Source organism: Apus apus, chromosome 3 (assembly GCF_020740795.1).
Source record: "Apus apus isolate bApuApu2 chromosome 3, bApuApu2.pri.cur, whole genome shotgun sequence".
Taxonomy (NCBI): domain Eukaryota; kingdom Metazoa; phylum Chordata; class Aves; order Apodiformes; family Apodidae; genus Apus; species Apus apus.
Genome location: NC_067284.1, coordinates 97,303,465 through 97,324,150, shown reverse-complemented (window position 1 = coordinate 97,324,150; position 20,686 = coordinate 97,303,465). Strand labels below are relative to the sequence as shown.

Below are 20,686 nucleotides of genomic sequence, written 5' to 3'. Positions count from 1 at the left end.
ATCTCCCTGCTATGAGCAGGGACACCTCTACTCTTTAAAGAAAACTAAGAGAAGATGTGAGCTAAATTACACAGAAGTATTTCACACCTCATAAACACATTAGCAAATCCCTTTGCTATAGCCAGTGTGCATCTAATGGTATTTTCCCCTTCCAGTGATTTTACATAGCAGTTGCCCATTTGAAGATGCTGAATATAAAATATGTTAAATTCTTTACTGCCACGATTATTTCCGTTGCAGTAAAATAAGTTGAAAAGAAATCCAAAACCAAAACCCAAACCATTTTATGATTGCCCCTTTTTTATTGTAACTTTTCCAAACTGTTGACTAGAATGTTCTCAATCTTTATTTGCTGATTATATTTAGGGTGATTCACTGTGGAAACAGTAATGCCAAGGATGTAAATGTCTCTTCCTCTACGTTTGCAGCTACTTTCATGTTCTGGCTATACAGTTTTTCTCCCTGGCTTTTCACCATTTCTGTCATACAGCTCTTTCCACTTTTAATCAGCTGTGATTCCCCTTCCTCCAGCCACCATTTTTTTCTTGAAATTGCCATTATCCTTCAGCTTTTCTAGGCTTTTCATGTTCTATTCTCTGCTGAATTTTCAAAATTGGTGTTGTCTAAATGATCCAAACCTTAAAAAAGTTTAACCCTCTTGTATGACTTTTTTTTTTTTTTTTTTTTTAGTATCAGCACTATTGAAGCTGATGCAGACAATTAGTGTCTAACTACTTGAGAAGACTGTTTACATTATATTTTATTTTGTTGAATATAGTTTTTCCAGCAAACAATTGCACTGAATTCTCTGAAGTAGTTACTTAATTGCCAGATATCTCATTTGGGGTCGTTATTGTTTTGTTCTTTGAATTTTTAAAATTTTTTTTGTTACTTTACATTTTCTTAGTATGCTCGAGCAGATGAACTGGACAAAATGAAGCAGGAATACTTGGATGGTGTTGCCCATTTGACAGCTTTTATTGATGGAAGCAACGGGAAATTTTCAGTTCCTGTAGAAGTGTCCTTCCTTGATGTCAAAGCGTTTGTACAAGATTTGGAAGTAAGTGTCTTCCTTCCGTTCCTTTCTTTCTCCAAGAGGAACTTGTAACTAATTAAACACTGTCCCACTAAGTATTTATTTCTATGCAGTTTCAAATCACATTGAGATGAGTTGACTAATACCCTCTGACTCAGTTTTCATTAATTTGAAATATAATCTGATGTTTACTAAAATTAGCAATGAAAACAGTTTATGATTGGGAAGTGTATCTTTTGTCTCTTGAGAACAGACTTGTAACTGCCATGAAAGCATAAATGCTGTTGTTGAAGTAGGTTTTGAAACTTTTTTTTTTTTCAGAATATTAAGCAGAAATTGCCTGTGATGGAAACTCAGTACAAAGTGGTTACAAGAACTGCACAACTTGTTACAAAAGAAGTTTCCCAAGAAGAAGTGAATGACATTCTTGGAACTTTGACAAGGATCAAAGAGCAGCTGAACAAGGTTGCAGAATATTTTTTCTGCTACATAGGTTGTTGACTGTTGAACTAATAAATAGTAAGCTCCCCTACATACTCAGATATATGCGTTTGAGCATATATATAGTTGTAGTAACAATAGATTAATTCAAACTGTAGAAAATATTACTTCTTTTAGACTTTAAGACTATCATCCCTGAATGTTATATTATTTTCTTAAGAAGTAATACAGGATCAGGATTGATCCATCTTAAAACAGGCAAGTAGAAATCCCCATGCAAAGGAAGCAAATGAATGTACACTTTTTTTTAATAATTATTTTTCTTTAAAACGGCCAAAAGGTTAAGGAATATTCCTGTGCCCTGCTGTATGAATGCCAGAATCTGCTGTCTCCACTGGAAGAACTGGAGAAACAAATCACACATTTTTATGAATCTCTTGAAAAAGTCAACGAAATAATTTCTGTCCTGGATCCTGAAACACAACCTACAAGTGTTATTAAACAAAAAGCCCAAGTAAGTTTCAAAAACATTCACAACAATCTTCTGCCTCTGAGTATTTACAATTAGCTTTCTAGAAATTTGGATTGCAACTCGGTAAGCTGAGCAAATATTTCTTCATATTCAGACAACACACATAGCCTATCCTAAAGTCAGCTAGGCATAAACATAAAAAGATATAAACTTGTGTTCCCTCCTAGTGCTCACGATTTCAAATCAAGAAGCAAATATAAGACTTGTTTTGGGTTTTTTGGTGGGTTTTTTGTTTGTTTGTTGTTTTGGGGTTTTTTTTTTTTGTTTGTTATTGTTTTTGTTAATAATCTAGTGGAAACTGGACTGAGGTATCAGTTGTGTCCAACCTGCAGGCTAAGGAGCAGCTCCTAAGAGTGCTCCTTTGCTCTGCTTCTAAGGGTTAATCTGCCCCAGAATGTCACAATAAAAAGACATGTTTCTTCTGCAGTTAATTGCCAACAAAGGAACAAAAATCTCTTCAGTTATATGGATGGTGCTGGTTTCTGCTAATCAGAGAGTAGACATATGTGCTGAGGAATACAGTGTTCCTTTAATTAGCAGGACAGTTTCCTCACCACAAGATTATTTTAAACCTTTTTTTCAGCTTCTACTTCTTCATGCATGTTTTCTTCTCTCTCTTCTTTTTTTTTTTTTTTTTTTTTTTTTCCTCATTACTTAATGTCATTTAATGAAATCTGAATTCCAGTAGCTGACATGATGGGTTGATTTGTTGAAAGGCAAGAAATGTTAACTTCTCAGCCTACTACTGAGAATTGCCATTCTTGTGTCTGTTGTTTTCATTGCTGCCTGCTTACAATTATACCATAAGTATAGACATCCCTTAAAAATGAAGTCACAGAATAATGTATTGACCTACATTCTCTCATACTAACCAAAAGTCTGGGGTACATATCTCTGTCTTTTTTTGTTATAGATAGCTAAAGCTCTATTTGGGTACAGGACTCTGCATATGAGGAGGAAGTTCTGTGGTCTGTGTTACTCTGTATAACATTCTGTGTAGTCTGTGTATCGTGGTGCTTTGAGCTTGTCCCTTTTGTTCTTATTGCCAAAAAATATCTTCCTGTTATTTTGCCAAACTTTTTTCTCCTTTGTTCCTGGCAAGGGTGGATATATGTTTTTTTCTTTCAGGATTTGGTAGCTTATCAAGAAAACTGCAAGAAAGATTTGTCCCTGATTGAGAGAAATAGTCAGAGTATCCTGCAGCGTGTGACTTCGAGTGAAATGTTACAGCATTTCCATCAGTCGACGTTTCAGAAGAAAGTTACGCAAGTTCAGATTACTTTTCAGGTAATTATGTCATACCTTGGTGCATATTTTGGAAAGCTTGTTCATATGCAGCTGATCCATCCTACCATATCTCTATTTTGTCACTCTGTAGCTACTGTCATAGAGAGCTCTCCTCTCTGGTGTCAAGGTATTAGTTAAAGTTTTGTCTGTGTTAGGTAATACGTGGTCAGGGGACTGACTGGCAAGCTCTTTGTGACAATTCAGAGGTGAGCCTGCCTCAGAGGAACCCAGAATTTAAGGAGAACTTTCACATTTATCAGACTCCTTTGAAATGAGGAGCCTGAAATCCACATATTAGGACTGCACTGGTTTTTGTTTCTCCTGGCTAATTTTTTGCTCCTATATTGCCACACATCCCCTGTCAGACAAAACATGGAAGATAAAAACTTCTGCAAATGCTACTATTGCTGGGCTTTGTATTTCCTCAGAAAATGCAGTGGATTTTGAATATAAAAAGTTGCAAATAGGTATTTGCATTTGTTAATATAAAGATGTGTGCTTAGCCCAATTAGCTGTAGAGCTCTACATTGCTATTAGCCATACTAATATTTTGGGGGCTATTCAGCCCCAGTCTAGCCCCAGTGCTGCATGAAATTCACCATTGTCTTGGATAGAGATCTCCAGATGTTGCTTTCTATTAGATTTTTTTTCAGGCAAGTATTGTTCAGTATAAAGCTATCTAAGCTGCAGAAAATCACTTATCAGTACAGAGCTGTCTCTAGGAAGTGGATTTCAAAGTTTGTATTGTATTTACAATTTAGAAATTATTATTTAAATTTAGCTTATAATAACAGAAGCAGATACAGTTGTAGCTTATTAAATTTAACATGTTGAGAATTAATTATTCTGCTTCTGTAAAGATGGATATTTATTTACCTGATTTTGCTTAGAAAATAAGCATACAAAACATGGCATAGCCATACAGAATGTGGCATACCCACAGTTAAAATATTTGTGGATCTGGAAATGGACATTTTCTCATGTAAAGAATACATGCCTGTATGATTCTGTTATTATACACAAAATTGTATCAGGAACCTTGGAAAAGGCTTAGAAAGATGTTTAAGTTGAGAACTGCAGATTTTATTAGCTCACTGGGTATGTGATCAGTGAGGATGGTAAACTTTATGGTTAGTGTTGGTATTACCTTGCTGCAGAGAGCTACCCATTTTTATTTGAATGAAGAACAATGGCATGAACCTTACTGTAAGTATTAGAAATTGGGAAAATGGGAGCATGAAAGGGGGAAGCACTTGTGGACAGCATGTATTTAAAAGAGTTACACAAATCATACACATTTTTTGCAAGATGATGGTAAAAGCGAGCAAATAAAAATCACTGAGAAAGTCCCAGCTCATTTTCTCTGCTTATAATTCAGAATATGGTCAGGAAAGCTGATGACTGGAGAAAAAACATAGAAGCAAATAGCCGATTGATGAAGAAATTTGAGGAGTCTAGAGCAGAACTGGAGAAAGTAATACAGATTGCCAACTGTTGCTTAAAAGAGAAAGGAAATCCTGAAGAACTTCTCAGGAAGCATAGCGTGAGTAAATTCTTTGACCTTTCTCATGGAAATCTTAGAGTGCATGACATACCATTGAAAATACTACTTAATTTTAAAACTGATGTGGATTTCTTTCATATATAGAAGTTGTACAGGTCTGGTCAAACTAATGTTGAGATTGAAAAACAAAAAGGAAACAAGATCATCCCTCTTTTTGATAAATGTAAGCAACCAGAAGGTGAAGGGAGAAAAATGCCTGTAAATTAGGGTTGACTTTGCCAAGTAGAAATATTGGGAATGAGAAAACTACATTTTGCCAGTCTCAAGGAACCACTGCTTTTTTGTTTTGTTTGTTTTTGGGGTTTTTTTGTTTGTTTTGTTTTTTGTTGTTTTTTTTTTCCAGAATAAGATCTGTATTATAACCACTAATTATGCATGTAGCTTTAAAATATTTTCATCTTAAAATACCACCTTAGTGAACCAGCTGAGAATAAATTAATTTGCTGGACTTTAAATAGCTATAGTTCTTTCTTTAGTTCACACTTCAGCTGTTCAGTGCAGCAGAAGTAACCTTGAAACTTACAAAGTGTTTTAGGGAGCTATTACCATACCACTAACCAGCTTCATCTTCTCACCTTCTTACTTTCCACCTCAACTTCAGGAATTCTTTAACCAGTTGGATCAGAGAGTCCTAAATTCCTTTCTGAAAGCATGTGATGAGCTTACTGACATACTCCCAGAGCAAGAGCAACACAACTTGCAGGAAGCTGTGAGAAAACTCCATAGGCAGTGGAAGGTTAGTGGCAGTGAATGATGTCTCTGGAAAATTTAGGTCTTAACTTTGGAATGTTTCTGCATAACCTATATTTTGAAAAATAATTAGAAAAAGGTTGTATTATTTGGCTTGCTATAAAACTGGGGGGATATGTATTTTACAATATTAGATACAATTACACCTACATATACTCTCTTGAAAAAGCTCTGTTAAGTAAACTGATCAGAAGTAAAAAAATGTGAGAAATTAATTACGAAACTTTAATTTCTCCCCTACGTGCAGCAATAATGATACCTGTGTTAAGAACAATTTTTGAGAATAGGTGCTTTCTTACTTCATGCTGTTGTTGGATGATTTCAGCTACTTTTTCAACCTTAATGAAACAAATTTGTAAGTGGTAAGGCTATCAGTTTAAACTGCGTATTCTGCCAAAAGTTCTAACAACTGAAAAAATTGCTCATAAGCTATGGAATTTTTTGCCTGCTGCAGTATGTTGGAGGCTAAAGCTGGAGTGATGGATGTGTGATTTTTTGCTAGCACCCAAACAGGAACTGCTGGGAGCAGTTCTGAATATAGCTTTCCTATGATTGTTTGCTTTATTTTGTGCAGGAAATACTTGGTATATCTTGCCAAGAATTAGGATGTCTCTGTAATGGGCCTTCTGCATACATATTCTGGTCCACAAAAACTTATGACTTTATGATACATCTAAGAGATATTGGTGAGAGAGTTGCTTTATTTACTTAAATTAAAATTGAGAAATCTGTTCATGCATATATATGCTTTACTTTCTATATTAGCAGTTTTTTTAAAATTCTTTTGCACTAAAGTAATGAGAGGTGTTTTATCTCTTTGCTTGGTCATTGCTTCTGTGGGTGTGTAGGATCTCCAAACAGAAGCCCCATATCACTTAATCCACTTGAAGATTGAAGCACAGAAAAGCAAGTTCCTGGTCACAGTGGAGGAGTGCAAAGCGGAACTAGCTCGACAGAACAAGGTGTTGTCAAGAGAAGGCAATGAAAGGATGATTGAGGAACACATGGTATGAATTATATGCCACACTGTGGGCATTTACAGAAGTACATTACAATCTCAATAATAAACAGAAGGCCTGACCAACTCTTAAGCCACGAAATGCTCTGTCCACAACTAAACCAGATCAATCCCTGGGGTCTTTAACAAAACTTTTTATTTGAGCATAGTACAGTTTACAACAAATATATAGATGTGCATTTTTATTTCTACCAATTTTTATTTTTTAGCAATTTTTCTGCTTTGTCTCCCATCAGTTGTTCTTTGGTGACAAAGGACCATACCATCTGTGTGAGAAAAGGCTACAACGGATGGAGGAACTTTGCCAAAAACTGCCAGTTACTGATCCAGTGAGAGCTACATTGGAAAGCAGCCAACGAATCCTGAAGGAGCTCAAATTCCAGATAGACAGCACATATGTAAAGCTCACAGAGCATTCGGACGCCTGGAAGGGCTATAAGAACAGGTGTCAGTTCATTTGCTAGCTGGGTCTTCTAGAGCCTTATGTGTGGTCACTCCTCTATATTGTGTTCATAGAATCATTAAATGGTTTGGGTTGGAAGGAACTTTAAGGATCACCAAGATCCAACTCCCTGCCAGTATGGACACTTCCCACTAGACTGGGTTGCTCAAAGCCCCATCCAGCCTGGCCTTGAACACTTCCAGGGATGGGGCTTCCATAGCTTCTCTGGGCAACCTGTTCCAGTGTCTCACCACCCTCACACTAAAAAATTTCCTCCCAATGTCTGATCTAAATCTCCCCTCTTCAAGTTTTAATCCATTTACCCCTTATCCTCTCACTATAAGCCCTTGTAAAAGTCCCTCCCCAGCTTTTCTGTTCGTCCCCTTCAGATACTGGAACGCTACAATGAGGTTTCCCCAGAGCCTTCTCTTCTCCAGGCTGAACAACCCCAACTCTCTCAGCCTACCTTCATAGGAGAAGTGCTCTAGCCCTCATAATCTTTGTGGCCCTCCTCTGGACTCACTCCAGGAGCTCAATGTCCTTCTTGTGTTGGGGGCTCCAGAACTGGACACAGTAGTGTTGCTGGCTTCAAGTAGAAAGCTATATTTGTGTAGCAATTCAGCAAATTATAGTGGGGTTTTGAGTGCATTTTGTAATTTTTTGTTTAAATTTAAGAGTTTACCATCTGGTGGTGGCAAATTTTGCCCAACTTTTTTCCTTGCTTTGCATTTTGTCATGTTTTGTTTCAGATTTTCTGAATTGGAAAATTGGATTTTGTCAACAGAAAGAGAGCTAAAGAAGATAAAGGAAAGTCTCAATGATACTGCCAAATACAAGCAATGTAAAGCATCTGTAGGGGTGAGCCCTTGGCTTATATTCTAATAAAGCTACTGCCATTGCTACTGGGACTCTGGATAAAATTGTATTCTGAAGCAATGCAACTGTTTTTCTGTGGATACCATAGCAACTCTGCTGGTTCCTGGTGTTCTTAAAAACATTTCCAGGAGAACATTCCACATGGAACAAAGTGTGACAATTTCCTACTTTTAATAATGTAGAGAATGGCAGGTCCCTTTACCTGTATTTTCAGAGCATTCAAAATACAGAGGCAGATGGAATAAATACTTGCCCATCATCCTGCTGCATGCATAATTAAAAGTGTTGTGTAAACAAAACCCAAAATTTCAGGACTTGGGGTTTTTTGAATGATCAAGTTATTGTCTTACATTTAAGGGAATCTTCTATTAAAAAAAATAAATAATTCTCTGCTATGATAGTATGACAGGGGACCTATTTACTTTCGTGTTGGTAGCTGGTAATAGAATGGTAGAATAGTTGAAGGTTGAGTCCTTTGGTTAAATTAGTTTTAGGCAAATATATTGTCACTTGGGACCTAGCTTGACCATTTGTTATTTATTTATTTATTTATTGTTTCACGTACTAGGACCGAAAAATAAGAATGTAGCATACTGTAGGAGTTCTGAAAGCCATGAGCAGGTTGTGAGGTTAACTGTGCATAGAGACAAAGTAAGGATGACCTTGATAAAGCAGATAAATCTTTAGCTTAATGGGTGCTCCTGCTTCAGAAAGTCTGACTTATTCATGCAGTTTCGCTGCTGGCAGCTTCTCACCAGCACTGGCACAAAGCTATGAATGAATTAGTGGTTGAAAACAGGGGTGAGGGGGAAGAGCTATTTAAATAAACAAAAAATACACAAACCCTTATATCACATGACATTGTATGTTTGGGAAAGTCAGTATTTAAAAGCTAACTGGTAACTAAGAAATTTGGTCAATGTGTGGAAAATCTATACATGGTATCTACTATTTATCTGTTACACTGTTAGTTTGTAAAGAAAAACTACTCCACTGCTACTTATTAAAGGATGATCTAGTAAGTAGTAGTGGAGTAGAATCTGTGGAGGCAATGCAGATATCTAGCCAACCGTAAATGAGATACACTACACAAATAGAAAAATACTACATTTCCAATGTTTTAAGATAAGAATAAAGGTAGTATGTTCACACTACTAGTTTCTGAACTGATGCCATGAATGTCACTCATTAATATATATTGTTTATTTGAAGAAAATACATTTTGATTCTTCCATAGGAAATTAGGAAGCGTATTAACAAGCAAGGAGAAAATCACGGCTGGCTGAAATCTCGACTTGCTGTCTTGACTGCAGCATGTCCTGATTTGGAGGCCAAAAAGACACAGGATGAGCTTTGTAAACTTTCCAGTGACTTCAAGGGACTCCTAGATTTGCTGGCTGAGGTATAGTATGAGGAACACAAGAATTCTGCATTTACAGTGTCACATGAAATTACATAAATCGTGGCTTCGTAAGCATAAATTTCCTCCTGTGTTTTTTTTTTAATTGAACTTCAAGCATTCAGCAATGAAAAACTCATTTGTACTCCCTGGGTAGCAAAGCCTTGAGACTAGCAGGCAACAAAATACTGAAATTAGTGTAACAGATTTTTCCCCTTTGCAGAATTGGAAAGCATCATAGTAAATGCTTCTGGAATCAAAATGTCATTATTTTTACAGGCAAAATTGTAGGTTCATGAAGGAAAAAAAAAAATTAAAAGAAGAACTAGAATCTAAACTTGTTTTTACTCTAAAGGCATAATCTAAATGACACTTTATACTGTAATTAAGAGACTGCTGATTCTTTACATTCTGAATACTCTTTACAGCTAAATTTAATTCTTGTTAGTGAGATGGATGAGACTGTTTAGACAAGGACTGATACTGGGTATTTCCAGAGTTTGGCAATGTTTTCCAGAAAGTAAAGACTAAACATTTATATAATAGGAAAAAGAATGGCTTGATTCTGAATGAATTTCCAAAATGGAAATGGAGAGAAGGAAAGGAAAGGAAAGGAAAGGAAAGGAAAGGAAAGGAAAGGAAAGGAAAGGAAAGGAAAGGAAAGGAAAGGAAAGGAAAGGAAAGGAAAGGAAAGGAAAGGAAAGGAAAGGAAAGGAAAGGAAAGGAAAGGAAAGGAAAGGAAAGGAAAGGAAAGGAAAGGAAAGGAAAGGAAAGGAAAGGAAAGGAAAGGAAAGGAAAGGAAAGGAAAGGAAAGGAAAGGAAAGGAAAGGAAAGGAAAGGAAAGGAAAGGAAAGGAAAGGAAAGGAAAGGAAAGGAAAGGAAAGGAAAGGAAAGGAAAGGAAAGGAAAGGAAAGGAAAGGAAAGGAAAGGAAAGGAAAGGAAAGGAAAGGAAAGGAAAGGAAAGGAAGGGAAGGGAAGGGAAGGGAAGGGAAGGGAAGGGAAGGGAAGGGAAGGGAAGGGAAGGGAAGGGAAGGGAAGGGAAGGGAAGGGAAGGGAAGGGAAGGGAAGGGAAGGGAAGGGAAGGGAAGGGAAGGGAAGGGAAGGGAAGGGAAGGGAAGGGAAGGGAAGGGAAGGGAAGGGAAGGGAAGGGAAGGGAAGGGAAGGGAAGGGAAGGGAAGGGAAGGGAAGGGAAGGGAAGGGAAGGGAAGGGAAGGGAAGGGAAGGGAAGGGAAGGGAAGGGAAGGGAAGGGAAGGGAAGGGAAGGGAAGGGAAAGGGAAAGGGAAAGGGAAAGGGAAAGGGAAAGGGAAAGGGAAAGGGAAAGGGAAGGGAAAGGGAAGGGAAAGGGAAGGGAAAGGGAAGGGAAAGGGAAGGGAAAGGGAAGGGAAAGGGAAGGGAAAGGGAAGGGAAAGGGAAGGGAAAGGAAAGGGAAAGGAAAGGGAAAGGAAAGGGAAAGGAAAGGAGTTTCTTAGTTCCAGAATGCTTTGATTAAAACCTTAAAACACAGGAAGAGTCTGAGGAACAGAGCCTGTACTAATAAACAGCTACAAGTAGTTAGCTGAATCATGTCAGCTTTCAAAAATGTTATAAAATAGTTTAACCAGAGCATTGCTGTAGAAGGTCCAAAAGTCAGCAAGATATTTGTGAGCTGAGTAGTACAGGTGTCTCAGGATCTGGGTCACCTTGCAAGGCTGAGGGCAGCATGTGTCTTCGTAGTTATCACAGTTATAAGTGGATGTCACAGAAAGCTATTTACCATATGGCAGTGGAATAGAGAATATTTCTAAAAAAGGACAAAGCTCTCCTCAGTCACATTTTAAGTCTACAGCCAGCCTTTCAATGTGAAGTTAAAGGGGTCTGTTAAGAATGCTGGAGACAAAAACTGTTTGAATTTAGACAATTTACTATGTTTTTTGAAAAAAAAAATCCAAATATAAATGTGCCCTTAAAAAAAATAGATGTGTCTTTCAATATGAAATACTAAAAGTTATTTGCAATTGTAGATTGAAAAGACATTAGGCACTGTTGGAGACTGTATGCAGTACAAAGAAGAAGTTAAAAGTGCTATTGAAGACTTAATCAACAACTCCAAAGAAGCCCAAGCAGAGGCTGAAAAGATCCTGGATACAGAAAGTTTATTACAAGCTCAGCAACTACTACTTCATCATCAGGTAGGGCAATTACTCATGTCCATATTCTATTTATTTTTTTTTTTTTTTTATTAAGGTAGAATGTATGTAATTACTAATTTTTTTTTATGCCCATTAGCATAACTCCTTATTGAAAGAGTTAAAAAGAAAATGGTCTCATATGGCCTAGTATTGACTTCTTATAATGAAAAAAGTATCAATTATTTTTTAAATGTTAGTGCCCAAATATTACCTTATTTTTCAACTTATATTAAATTGCCTTTTATTTCACATGGGGTTTTTTTGGCACAGAAGACCTGAAAAATAGGCCTCATCTACTTGAAATTTTGGCTAAGTGCACTCCGCAAATATGTAGTCTCTCTCTTTTTACCTTTTTTAAGTTTTTGTGTCAGATTTTAGCATGTTAAGTTTGCCCTGATCCTGGTTTTGGAAATTTTTTTTATTTCAGCAGCTTTGATGTGACCCCAACTCTAAATGCTGGCACGAAGATGTACCTCCAGACTCAAATCCTCCTGTAGGTAGCTAGTACAGTGACAGATTGGCCTCCAGTCTGTAGAACAGGAGGTTTTTTATGTACTGGTAATAGCTCAAAACATCTACAGTCTACAGTAATAATAAATCATATTAGTTGCATACAGCACAAGTCATGGGTTTTAAGGCCAAATATGGGAAATAAACTTTGAGGTCTGCTCAAAGGTAACAAGAATAATTAACTGACAATGTTTGCATAAAGTTTTATATTAACATCTCTTTCTGTGTGGTCAGACATCTTGTTGTCTGACCAGACACTACTGTGTCTTACCTCTGTCTTACCTAAAGTCTTTGGTGTATGTAAATGCTATTGTATGTTTTAAGGTTCATATTTGTTCTTTCAGTACTCTAGATTCCTGTCTGTCACAGGAGGAGTAGCAGGAATAGTTAGCTTCTTGAGTTCTCAGACTCTTCTTTTTCTGTTGATATGGACTCTTATTATGTTAAAATCTGACTTTGACAAAGACCTTAAGATTCCCAGAGTAGAACTGAGCAGGGAGATGTGAACTTACCTAGCACACTGGCAATGGATCAGGCATGCATGTTAGGAAAGGTGAGGGGAGGTAGTCTTAGGAGTTTCTGATGATAGAAAGCGAAATGCATCAAAGAGTTACTCAACTTGGCCATCCCCTTACTGCTCTCTAATGAAAGCTGGTATGTTGCTTTGCTCAGTCTGAGGCTCTAACCTGTCTCTCAAAGAGTGCAGAGCAGACCTAGATGCTTCCAGGCAGTCACGAAGAATGCATGCACCTGTGGTTACTGCTGCAATTCCTCAGCTGTTGGAGCTTCTGCTCTCTGAAATATTTTTTTGAATAAATGGCTTTACTGTCACTCTTTCGCTTCCCTTTGTACACCACAAAAGCTGCATATGCATCTTGAAAGCCAAGGCATATACTTGATGAGTGTATGAGAATCTCAGTACTTACAGTTTATTCCATTGTCTGTTATCGTCATTGCATACCTCTGCAAAGCAAAAAGTGGTTTCATTGTGCCAGTTTCCCAGAAGGAGCTAAATATCTAATAATTTCTACTGAATGAATCTTTTTAGCAAAGGGCAAGGAGACTCCGTGCAAGGAGACAAGATGTGCAACAGCAGATTTCCCAGGCTAAACAGTTGCAGATTGAAGGTGGACTGCCCAGCACAATGCAGGAGGATTTACAAAAGTTGGAAGGAACTTTGGAGAACATGCAGCAGACTATGGAGAAACGTGAAGAGCAACTGCAGGTGGGTCCTTTTCCAGTAGAAATAAAACCCTGTGCTTTCTTCTTTGTTGTTGTTGTTTTTTTTTTCAACTTACTAAAAAAACCCAGTTGTTTTTAATGTAAACAGTTTGATCTCACTTTCTCACCTGTGAATCTTGGTGCTTTGGGTTTTCATGGTCAGTACCTCTGAAAACTTCTTGAAACTGCTGAATACATCTTAATAAGGAAATAGCTGCTTTTTTTTTTTTTTTTTTTTTCCTGTGGGGTGCAGGGGGGAGAAGAGCTTAAAAGTCCCAAATATTTAGTAATAATAGATATTTTAAATAATTTATCTGTTAACTAATTTTTAGATGGGCTGTTTCCCCTGGTTACTAAAGATGATATTGCCCTTTATTTGAGAGTCTTTAGGCTGGGTATTAGCTTAATAACACCTAATGTTGTGCTAATATAATCCTCACAACTACTGTGTAAAATACATGCTGTCATCCTAAAATTAAAGAAGGAAGAAAAAAGTCACAGAAATCAAATGGATGCACCAGGTTGTATAACTAATCACTGACTGAACTGGGCTTAGAATTTGTAGCTTCTTGTCCTTACATCAGAGTTGACCTTTTCATTTCTTTAAGCAGAATATTAATCCAACTGTCCATAATTTCAAACAGGTGTTTAAAGTAATCAAAACTATTTCCCATGATAAAACACAAGGTGGAAAAACATGATTGGTAGAGCTCAAATGTCATCTTAATATAAGAATTTACTATTGAAACTTTTTTTCTGATGAATCCCATGTATAAAGCATAATCCCATGTATAAATTCAGGCCTTGCTTCAGACTAAAAAAAACACCTGTTTATACTCTCATAATTTTTGTGACTGGTAATTAAATGTATTATGTTAATTAAAGTTTTATATTATCAGAAAACAACAAATTTATTCCTATGTATTTTTGATTACCTGTCACCATAAGCATAGGCATGTACTTCGGACTTCTTATAGGACATTCAAATATAAGATTTAAGTATTGCTCGCACCTTGGAGAACAGTGCATTTTTACACAGCACAGTATGAAACTGAAAATTAATGGAAAAACTTTTCCTCTGTTGGGTTCAAAACAGTATCATCTGTAGAATTATGAGGAATTTTTTTTTATGTCAAGTCTTTCTCTTTTTTCCTTCTTCAGTAATTTTTAATGAAACTGTTTTTTTCTCCCATTTGATCTTTTTGTCTTTATGTTCCTGTTTTGGGTTTGTTTGTTTGTTTTTTTGTAGGTCACAGTAAATAAATGGGAGCAGTTTGAAAGGGACAAAGAAACAGTAGTGAAATACCTCAATCAAGCAAGTTCTGCACTTGAACGTATCTTAAACTTTAGCAGTTTAGAGAGCCTCTGCTCAGAACTGGATCAGACAAAGGTATTCACTGTATGAAATGCAGGAACTGAGATACCTTTTTGCCTTGCTTGTTAACATGCAGTGAGTGTATTGACTTCAATCTTTGCTTGTTTTCCTCTTAATGTTGATGCAAAGTGTGTATACAGATCAGAAACTGTGTAAACTTAGGGGTAAATGGTTATTTTATGAGAATATTGTGAAGAATTACTCAAAATCTGCATCTGAAGCTCGCAGATGGAAGGCAACATGATTTTGAGGACTTCCCAATTTCTGCTCAGTAATCATCTGTACTAGTAAAGCTACACAGTGTCAGGCACTGGCACGTCAACACCAGTAGTGTGCTCATTGGCAAGGTTATGTGGACTGTGCCAACTAGCACTCTTTTAGCCCCAAGGAGAGAAGGGAGAGAGTTCTACATTATGGACATAAGCCATAACATGCTTGTCTTCGGTAACAAGGAGTTATCCCTGTCCATTTTATTTATTAATCCAGAAGTTACAGTAGTGATTTTTTTTCCAAAGTGCCATGCTTTTCATGCGGTTTTTACCCTTTGACAAATCTGACAATAAATTGTACATAAATTATGCTCAGCATCCATTGTTCTGGTGTATGGGTTTGCTGTTTGTGACAGAAAATAGTTATTAAATAAAGTGAGATTACAAACTACAGGATATTGCAAAATCCTCTCTGTAAAGGATAGGATCTAAAAATTTCATTAAAATGCACATGATCTATGACAATTCACAAATAAATTTCATTAAGAGCTATAGAATACATTTTTATTGGTTGAGTTAAAAACTTCTGGATATACAATCTTCCTTACTATATGTTATTCAAGCCAGTTTGCTCAGATTAACATTTTTTAAATGCAACATGAAAACTTTCTTAAGAGATTGTTTTTATGCATTTACACATTCAAAATATACATACAGGACACAGATACTTTTTCTAACCACATTGACGAAAAATACTTTTTCTGTAATTATACAAAACCTTGTCATTGTAATAATGCATCTTGCATTCTTACAGGAACTTTCTAAACAGACTGAAGCAATGGCAGTGCAGGCTGAGAATCTGGTGAAGAATTCTTCTGAGATACAGCTTGGTTCAAAGAACAAACAGTCTCTTCAACAGCAGGCAAAATCAATCCAAGAACAAGTGAAAAAAGTGGAAGTTACTCTTGAAGAAGAGTATGTTCTTAGCAAGTCCTAATATTTATTCTCCACTATAAGATTGTATCAGATGTCTAGAATACCTTGTCAGCATTTTGTGTTGTCTATTAACTCCATCATTTACAGCTTGATGTGGAAAATTAACCAGGTCATAGTAGCAAATATGTCAAAAGAGTGTGTGCAAATAAACACATAGTTTATAAAACCACTTAGTTACATTTAACCTGTAACTTCAAGCCCCGGTCTTGTGAAGAAGAAATAATTTAGATAATTCTTGAGGTACTAGACTATTTTAGAAAGAAAAATGTCAGAGCAGGTATCAGAACAGCACTTTTACTATATTTCCCTGTGTTTTTCAATATTCCACTTTCTCCACAGGAATGTCAAGAAGTGCCTTCATGTTAGCTGAATGCCCAGATTTTAATTCATGGCAATATCAAAAGCAACTTGTGCTGCTGCAGATCACAAAAGCATAATTTGCCAAGTTTAGTTTAAAAATTGAAAAGTTCAAACTCCAATAAAATGTTGTTAAATCCTGTAAATATTTTAGCTCTTTGTGTTTGTAAAAAATTCATTTTTTTTCTCAAGTGAGCAACTCTGTTATGGAATTCAAGTTACTCAACTTTAACTTCAGCTATTCTCATTTTATCTGTACGCACCTACATTAGTAAGTGTGTATTGCATTAGTAGTTTTGCATGTATTAGATCCAATACACAGATGTGGCACAGATATCTGCCAATTCTATGTTGTTTATATAGAATAATTTACCATATAAATTTAAGCAGGTACCACCATTCCCATCTGAATACAAGGGAAGGGCAATGCCCATGTTATTGGGTTTTTCCCCTATTGACCATTGTCATGCTAATCTGGCTTGAATGTAGTACCATTTTCTTCCTCATGTAAAAGAACTGTTGTAAAACAGAATAAATAGCCTCTGCAGCAGATGTAACTTTCTAATTATAGGTGTTCAAATTTTTTCACATGACACTTTCTCCAATATGAAGTGTTACAGTGCTTTGCAGCCAAATTCTACCACCTTACTGAATAGTTCACTTTATACATAGATTTGTCCAATATTAGTGAGAAAACTAAAGCAATTTTTCAGTTCAAGAAATGCATCTTTCCAGCTATGAATATGCACTTTTTAATTAATGTCATCTATTTTTAAATTAAAGGCATCATTGATAACCCTTTTCAATGTAGATATGAAATGGGTTTTAGATGAATGTATGGATTGTACAGAATGTCTGTGGTACTGTGACAGATAATAAAAAAAATAAATCCCTTGTGCACAACATGCAAACATATACAACTCTCTGTAGTGATCTACAGAAGATATAATCAATGTATAAGAGTTATGTTGTAACTCGCATCATCAATAAAAATCTTGGCCGAGTAATTTAAAATAAAGAATTTCCAAATACATATGGTTCATACTATATGCCAATGAACAGGAAAGGGAAAGAAAGTTTGAACAGCTCTCCATAGTCAGCTACAGAGCAAAGTTAGCACATCTGTTTTCAAAGGAGATCATGTGTAGCTGTGCCATGTGTTTGGAGCCGTATTTTTTACAACCTACAACCTTAGCTTTCTTACAGCTATAAAGGTGGCAGATACAAAGGCGAAGGATTTTCAGCTGTTGTGCCACTGATTCAGTCCCTTGGTTCTGATTTCCAGCTGTATTTTCTTGGGCTGGACTTGAGTGAAATATTTTTGCACTTTATCTTCCTGCAAATAACTTGAATTTGAATACAGTCTTATCAGTAAATGCCTGATGACATTACTAATACTTTTTCATTAAAAAAAAAAAAATAAAAAGGCCAATTTTTACATTTTTAGATTACATCTTTTCTTAAAGACTCTAAAGACTCCTTTAGCTTTAACGAGGGGGGGAAGTAAAAAAAATGTAACATGGAACTGTTTTTAAGGCTATATTTAAAAAGAAAATGTATTTTGGAATTTTGTAATATTCAGACTTTTCTGCTGAAATCTTAATATTTTTAGTGAAATAGAAAATGCATGTTTTGCAAGCTGTGTAGGGCCTACATTAGCAATGTTTTCTTTACAATTACTTGAAAGGAGCAGAAGCTTGTATATTGGAAATTATTGCTTTTAGGCCTTATAAGGGCCTTAGACTTCTTACTTGGGACAAAAAAGGAGGGTGCCTTGTTTGTTTGTTATCCAGTATATCCAAGAATCAGCCATAATCTGTCTCAGTTTAACATTCCTATAATATATGTTTCAAAGAGTATAAATCTATTAACTTTGAGGTAGTCAAGTCATATTGTCAATTCTTTGGCTTGATATGAAATAATTGCCTCAGAAAACAGAAACTTCCTATGAAATGATCAGATTGCTGTTATAAAAACCCAAGTTTAATAAAGCAGTCAAGCACTCACGAATATATGTGCATCTATAATACACTGTTTTGAACAATTTTGTTCTAGCAACTAAAGTACTAATGTCTGCACTCATTTATCTTGATTTTTAGATTTCTGGTGTAATCTGAATTCTGTATTATTTCATGGAAATAGTATTTATGTTTCTTTTCCATGTTTTCCTGCTATGATGAGATTCTTGATATACAGCTGATAAATGAAGCTGTACTCTGTTTCACTTGTCCATGTCCCCACTAGGGCTAATATAATTGTTTGACTTAGAGTTCAGTCTAAGAGAGAACCAAGTTTGACTTTAGGTGCACAACTTGATCCTCTGAAACTGGGAGTTTTTAATGTTACTCTCCTGTAGCTTGAATAAGTTACATTTTTATTCTAGAAAGAACATGAGCAGATTCATTATATTAAACTGTTTATTCTCTCTAATTAATTTGGTTAATTTTAGTATTAAAAGCATGGAAATGGTGAAAAACAAGTGGGATCATTTTGGCAATAATTTTGAAGCTCTGTCCATCTGGATAGCTGAACAAGAAAAAGAACTGGAAACTTTGGAAACATCATCATCTCCTTTGGACATACAGATCAGCCAAATCAAGGTGATAAGTTCTTGTTATGTTTAGCATTAAAAGTCCATTTTTCTGTCATTATGCTAGAAGCCAATGGGAGAACAGGCTTTTTACATATTTCAGAACTACCATGATGTAATAGTGGCACACTTTGTCGACAAATATACCAAGCAGTAAGGTTTTGCATAAACTAAAGGAAAATTATTACAGGCTGCCTTCTCTGTTAGTGTTTAGCTTGCATATGTGAAATTTTTGTGTGTGTGTTTAAAAATATTATTTAATTTATACTCCTTAATTTTTGAATAATCTCAACTGGTGTATAAAATAGCTACATAAATAAAAGGTGTATAAAGCTTTTTTATTTTAAAACATTCATCAGCTAGTGGATATAGAACTTGATTTAAATCTTGCAAGCTATAGTTATAACTTGATTTATGTATCTTTTATGCTGAAATAATAAAGAAACTATTGCTCTTGGTAGCTTGCAAACCCACATACTATTTATTGTTATTATATTTACACTGCCTTAAATTCTGTTTACATTCCTGTAGATACATAGTGTTGTACCTTCTTACTGCTGAGGTGCATATTGTCTCCAAGCATTGCGTTTCAAGGGCTGACTTCATATCCTCCAAGGAAAGAACATGTACCATCTCTGAAACTGACTGTTTCTAAGGGGGCAGAGTTTTTCAGTGTGCAGTGCACTCTGCCATTTTCTTTATTCTGTGACCTATTTACTCTTCAGAGAGCACACAGGTGTGCAGCTGCTTGCAGTCATGGACCAGATTGACATTTAAGTTCCAAAGGATCCCTTAAGGCACTTGTTTTGTGTAGCAAAACCAGTTTATCAACAGATTTTCCTGTTCTTAGTTTGACCACAATTTTACATACAGCAGATAAATAAAATCTCTTTATTTCATTATTGAAGAATAAAACAATGCTTGAATTCTTGGTTTGCCACAGCAATTCAAAACCAGTTTCCTTGTGAAATAATATCTTTGCATTTATTTGACTGGCATACACTGTCATGTAGCCATGCTTTTCATTAGTTACTAGAAATTATTTGAATGTTTAAGACAGAAAGGAAGCACATCAAGCCAATTTCCCAGAAAGGCTGTTTCTTACTATATAAGCAGATAAACAGTAATTTTTGCACTGCATTGCAAGTTTTTGAAAAAGCCAACATAAGTCTTCTTTATTTAAACACCAGGACGGAGAAAAAATTACTGGCAGATAATTTTTATAAATGCCTGAGTGAACAGAGAGCAGAGAAAATCCTCCAGATAAAGCTTAGAGTCCATAATTGTAACTCAGATGGACAAACCAGCTTTATGAACTGGGATATGTGAAATGAGTCATCTAACCCTCCATACGTGGTCATACCTGGAGGTCTTCTTCAGCAGCATTGCTTTGTGCCTGTTTATGAAGGATTTTTTGTGTTGTGTTGTGAGTTTCCTGATCAGTTACTGTGTCACAACCCCAATCAGCATACTTAGTTCATAATTTCTAGTACAACATATTAGTAAGGACCATTGCAATATGAGGCAAAGACACAAAAAAATAAAAAGAAAATGGTGTGTTCCCTGATACCTTTGGCTGACCACATAAAAAACCTAGGATCAGCTAAATGCAATTATCACACATATTGGTAATATTCCACTTTTGATGACTTTGCTTGCAAACCCTGATGATGACTTCAGCAGAGCCAGACTTTCACCTACGCATTTCTCCAGAAATCCTGGTGAGCAAAATGACAGTTATCACAAGTAGTTACTATTGGTGGCAGACTTAGTGAGAGTTTGAAGGCCTCAATTATCCACCTTCTTTTATGTAACTGAGTGAATTTAACGGAATAGCGTGGGAGTAAAAAAGCACTGCCTCATTTTTATCTGCTGCATTGTTAGATAATTTCAGCCACTGGGCCAAAAAAACAG

At 36.0% G+C, this 20,686-nt stretch overlaps 1 protein-coding gene across 2 annotated transcripts in view; it reads left to right on the top strand.

The window, feature by feature from the left end:
• SYNE1 (spectrin repeat containing nuclear envelope protein 1) overlaps nt 1-20,686 on the top strand; it is a 295,834-nt gene that overhangs the window by 93,708 nt on the left and 181,440 nt on the right. Inside the window, exons 19-33 of one of the 2 annotated variants that reach the window (XM_051615569.1) lie at nt 908-1,060; nt 1,358-1,501; nt 1,818-1,991; nt 3,138-3,296; nt 4,675-4,839; nt 5,462-5,596; nt 6,459-6,617; nt 6,865-7,073; nt 7,820-7,928; nt 9,184-9,348; nt 11,347-11,514; nt 13,073-13,249; nt 14,495-14,635; nt 15,644-15,804; nt 18,632-18,782. In XM_051615569.1, the coding sequence (XP_051471529.1) occupies nt 908-1,060; nt 1,358-1,501; nt 1,818-1,991; nt 3,138-3,296; nt 4,675-4,839; nt 5,462-5,596; nt 6,459-6,617; nt 6,865-7,073; nt 7,820-7,928; nt 9,184-9,348; nt 11,347-11,514; nt 13,073-13,249; nt 14,495-14,635; nt 15,644-15,804; nt 18,632-18,782 (2,370 nt within the window). Of the gene's footprint in view, nt 1-907; nt 1,061-1,188; nt 1,502-1,817; nt 1,992-3,137; nt 3,297-4,674; nt 4,840-5,461; nt 5,597-6,458; nt 6,618-6,864; nt 7,074-7,819; nt 7,929-9,183; nt 9,349-11,346; nt 11,515-13,072; nt 13,250-14,494; nt 14,636-15,643; nt 15,805-18,631; nt 18,783-20,686 lie in introns of those variants that run through there. The other variant, XM_051615566.1, reaches the window with a different exon arrangement.